Source organism: Buceros rhinoceros, unplaced genomic scaffold (assembly GCF_000710305.1).
Source record: "Buceros rhinoceros silvestris isolate BGI_N320 unplaced genomic scaffold, ASM71030v1 scaffold24188, whole genome shotgun sequence".
NCBI classification, from domain to species: Eukaryota; Metazoa; Chordata; class Aves; order Bucerotiformes; family Bucerotidae; genus Buceros; species Buceros rhinoceros.
The window spans coordinates 947-5,450 of NW_010426630.1; the positions used below are offsets into that span (position 1 = coordinate 947).

Below are 4,504 nucleotides of genomic sequence, written 5' to 3' on the forward strand. Positions count from 1 at the left end.
CTCCCCACCCCTCTCCCGCTGCCCAGCCCTGGCCGTTAACCAAGCGACCCCGGTGAAACGTACTATGCAGTGTTGAAAATGTGAAGGGACACACAGAGCACACACAGCCCCCTCCTCACCAGACACGGGCAGCTCCTGCGCCCCATGAGACAGACGACAACACGATGACCCGGCACAGCAGCGCTGGTGAGCGGCTGCGGAAACCCCTCAGTCCCCAACCTGCCTGGCCTTGTGCGGGGGAGCCCCCCGCAGCCCCTCACTGCCAGGGCCAGTCACCTCCTGGACAGCAGGGAACCGTTTTGGAAGCTGAAGGCACTCGGGAGCTGCTGCAGCACAGGCACACAGAACACTTAATGTAGGTAGAAAAAGGTGAGCCTGGGAGTTCCACATGGACCCCCAGGAGACAGCAGGGAGAGCGGAGCTGCCGTCCCCTCTCACTGCAGCAGGGCTCGAGGAACAGAGCTTGAGGAACAGGCATTTCCAGCCAGGACAGGACAAGGCAGTACAATGGTGCTCCTGGGTCTGGGCTGCCCGGTGAACACCTCCCCGCTGCTGAAACCAGCCAGACATGACCTGACCGGGCACTGGGCTGCTCAGCAGCACCAGCCCAGCTGCTGCAGCTTCAGGACAGGATCTCATCTTCCTGCTCCCTGGAGTGGCTGCACCCAAAACGTGCTTGAAGCAGCACTATGGGGGCTACCGCTGCACCAAATGGGTGAGCCAACGCTTCCCTGCCGAGGAGAGGATGTCACAGTGGCCCGGTGCCTTGAGGGTTCTTGCCTCACCACGGAGAGGGGAAGCACAGCCAGCATAAACCGCTGCTGGAATGGTTTGTGGGTCGTAGTGAGCTCAGGCAGAAGCAGGAGCTGTTTCACACTGGGCTTCACCTCTTCAGTGCGCTGGCACGGTAGCAGTGCCGGAGCAGGAGGCTGCGGCTGACGAGCCCCGGCACAGCAGAGACCTCACTCTAGTGTCAGGTCCGATTGGAAGAGTCACAACCTCGAGTCACTTGAACAACCGAAGAGGCTTTAATTTACGTACAGTAGAATTACAAACACCCCGTCAGTGGTTTTGCGCTCAGTTACCAGTTGCTCCACACTCGGTACTCGCAGGGCTGGCGAAGGTGTATTTGCACTGCGCACAGCTGAGGGCTGCAGGGCTGCTCTTCTTGCAGCCACACACCCACCACGGCACTAACTGGGGTCCTGGCCCCCGCTGCTGCCCTACAGTGTGCGGGGGCCGTTTTAACAGCGCGGGAAGGACGATGCTAAGCTTTAACAGCACCAGATTCATTTGTCTGGTACCAAGGCAGGTACATACAAGCGTCGGCTGTCTCCAGCCCTCAGAGATCCCCCCAGCAAGAACTGCTGCTGCTCTAGTACACGTCCAAATGAAACGTTCGCTCTCTGCAAGAAGTCTGAATCTCCTGCAGTTTGATACTGCAGAAAAGCACCAAAGAGCTTTCTGCAAGGTACGTGCAGGCTGATGAGCGGGGACAATCGCAGCCTTCTCTCACCCACCTCCTGCTTTTAATTCCCCCGTCTGCTGCGCAGAATGCTGTGAGGGCCATGGCAATCCTCTCTGCAAAGCCCTTCGGCTCTTCAAGGTCTTCAGGAAGCAGAACACACGCTGGCCAGGAGAACACTGACCCTGCGTGCCGGCTGAGGGCACAGGGCTGGTCTCTGTTGCCCAAGCTAAAGGCTAAGAGGTGTCCGGTCAGGCGAGGCACAGAGACAGGTCTCGGTGTCACCCCGGAGCCCTAAAGCCAGCCCTTGCCCCTGCAGGAGCGAGTCTCAGTCTGCAGGGGGAGGAGGCAGAGGCTGTCCATCTCAACAGGTAGCTGCAGAGCAGTGAGCGTTTTGCCGAAGAAAAGCACTGGGTCTAACGAACCTTGGTAATTAACTGCCCATCACGTGCACATCGGGGGCACAGCGCTGCTGCTGCAGGGAGGGGACTGCTGCCAGCACACAGAAACCCTTTGGGGTCTGGGGTAGGAGCAGGGCTGGTGTGAAAGACGGGCTTAGGGTGCGGGGTGGGTGCTGTCAGCTCTGCCTCACTCCCAGCTGCCCTCAGGGGCGGCGTGGGCTGCTCCGCTCCACAACATTCAACGGCACAACCCAGACACATGGAACGAGCGACATTCAAATGAGAGAACAAAGTTTGAACGTGACACAGCAGCTTTCACAGGGGACAGCTTGGCCAGACCATGAGCATGGAGGAACACCAGCAGAAGTGCTTGGGGACAGCGGGGGGCCGTGCCCTGGTCCCACTGAACGAAATCCCTCTCCCCGCCCCCAGAACTCTCCTGCTTGCCTTTACTGGTCTGAAACATGGTAAATGGGCTACTAGACCTGAGTGAGCGGCAGGAACTTCTGGTAATAGCTCTTTGTAACGTCGATCATCAGCTCCTGGGTGCATTCCGGGAGTTCCCCAGAGAAGAGTCCTGGAAGGAGAACAGGAGTGTGACCACCAGCCTTCCCGCGGGAGGGAGCAGAGATCAGCCAACACTCAGCTGCCCAAGCAGCGCCTGTGGCTGAATTGTGAGCAAACACTAACGAACAGCCAGGGGTTCTGGATGTTCCTTACTGCCCAGGACGGCCACAGCTGGTCACATCCAGTGACACTGTTCTGAGCAAACTCGCACCCCCTGCCCAGCATGCACTAAAGCAGCGAGTTTCACAAGGTAAAATCATTATTTTCCCCTTACGGTGTGCCTGGTACCTTTAGCTCCGGGCACGAACAGCAGCTCGGTCTCGGTGAACTCAAAACACTCCTGTAACCCACGTCTGGGCAAGGGGAGCCAGGGTCACATACCTGGGCAGCCCGAGAAGACGGTGAAGGGTGGCACCACTGTTTCAGGAGGCAGCACAGTGTTGTCTAAGATTTTGCAGCAGTCTTTCAAAACGCACCTACGGCCCTAGAATAGAGATCAGGAAACGTTTGCATTGACAGCACAACATGATAAGCTCTTGCTTATCGCTGGTGCGTTACCTGCACTTCAACCCGTTCATCTGCTCAGAACACACGCTGCGTGAGGGAGCACAGGAACCCACCCTCACCCTGACCGACCTCTCCCTCCCACAGAAGTCCTCATTCTCTCTCTTGAGGAGAGCCGTCCGTTCGCTCACAGCTGCCCGTGGACACACGGCAATGGGCAAGCGGGAGCCTACAGCCCACGTCAGGCAGCAGCGTGGTGAGGCCTTCCCCAGCTCAGCAGCCAGCGACCCCCACTGCATCGAAACCCAACTCCACTCTGCTCTGCGGCCGGGCTGCGGGACGGGCTCTCCACACAGCGCTCACTGCACCTGCAGCCCTCACATGAGCCAAGCCAAAAGCACTGCTTGGAGAAGAGAAGAGAGGAAAGGAGCAGCCCAGGGGACACCTGCTCCAGCCAGATCCCGCCCCGCTGCTGCTCCAAAGCCCCAGCAGCTCTCAGGAGTTTAGAGACAAGCCAGGGATGGCACTCGCGATGCCACAGAAAGGCCAGGGACGGCACTCACAATGACACAGTTCTTGCCGATGTGGACGTAGGAGCCGATCTGGGCCGCATTGACAACACAGTCCTCTTCTATGAAGACGTGGTCACCAATGTGGAGCGGAAAAAAAGCCACCCTGTGACAGGAGAGTTATTTGTTCAGGTGTTTGCTGGACAGGCAGAGCGACCCGCAACACGGCCAGAGCCAGTCACACTGCGGCGTCTCCCCGCTCCAGCCTGATCACAGTGAGACACCACAGAAACGGGGCTCTGCTCCCTGGCTAGAGGATGGCCCAAACGAGCAACAGGAAGACGCTGTGAATAACCAAAGAATGAGTGAAACATGCCCCTCACTTCGCTGTTTTACCCTCCCCTGTCAGGGGGTGAAGGGAGCACTAACCCTCACAGCAAAGCAGACAGCTAGAGGGAAAGGCGGGTTTAAAGGGACATATTTCTGCAAAGGGACACAGTCCCTGACTGCAGACCCCAGCCCAGCCATTCCGTAGTACGCAGATTTTAACGCCAGTCTCCCTGAGGGACGGGGATCTCTCACCCTTTACTGAACTTCTTGAAGGGGGGTCTAATGACACTGCGGCTTTTCACCACGCAGTGCCGGCCCACCCGCACGTTGGCCAGGTCACCGCGGATGATGCAGTCGTTCATAACTATGGTCTGCAGAAGAAAAGAGAGACATGAGCTCCAGTTCCTACCCGTGCTACCAGTTACCATACAGACTCATGTGAGGTCAGGCCGCTCCAGCAAGATTACGGTACTTTACAGACAACTCCTTTAGTCGAAAGAAAAGCGAGAACAAAAGAAACGGGCAGGAGCCTGGAGCCACCAGCTGTGGGTGGCTGCCATCGTGCCAGCGAGCGGCACGCAGTGAGCTGAGGCACAACGGGAGGCTCGAGCACAGCTGTTGCACGGATAAAAGCACCACGATCTGCACTGTGTTCTCAGGGAGCAGAGCTCTGGTGCCGCAGGGCCGCAGCAACTGCCCGCGGAAAGCAGAGCAGCGCGGGTGCTGCT

The 4,504-nt window shown here is 58.2% G+C and overlaps 1 protein-coding gene across 2 annotated transcripts in view; it reads right to left on the reverse strand.

Annotated features, from left to right (window-relative positions):
• The window catches only part of DCTN5 (dynactin 5 (p25)), a 4,591-nt gene extending 446 nt beyond the window's left edge, over positions 1–4,145 (reverse strand). The window contains exons 1-4 of one of the 2 annotated variants that reach the window (XM_010141599.1): positions 4,029–4,145; positions 3,501–3,612; positions 2,815–2,917; positions 2,352–2,443 (exon numbers count right to left, since the gene is read on the reverse strand). In XM_010141599.1, coding sequence (XP_010139901.1) covers positions 2,352–2,443; positions 2,815–2,917; positions 3,501–3,612; positions 4,029–4,138 — 417 coding nt within the window. In that variant the 5' untranslated portion in view covers positions 4,139–4,145. Of the gene's footprint in view, positions 1–2,345; positions 2,444–2,814; positions 2,918–3,500; positions 3,613–4,028 lie in introns of those variants that run through there. The other variant, XM_010141600.1, reaches the window with a different exon arrangement.
• Positions 4,146–4,504: the final 359 nt, after the last annotated feature.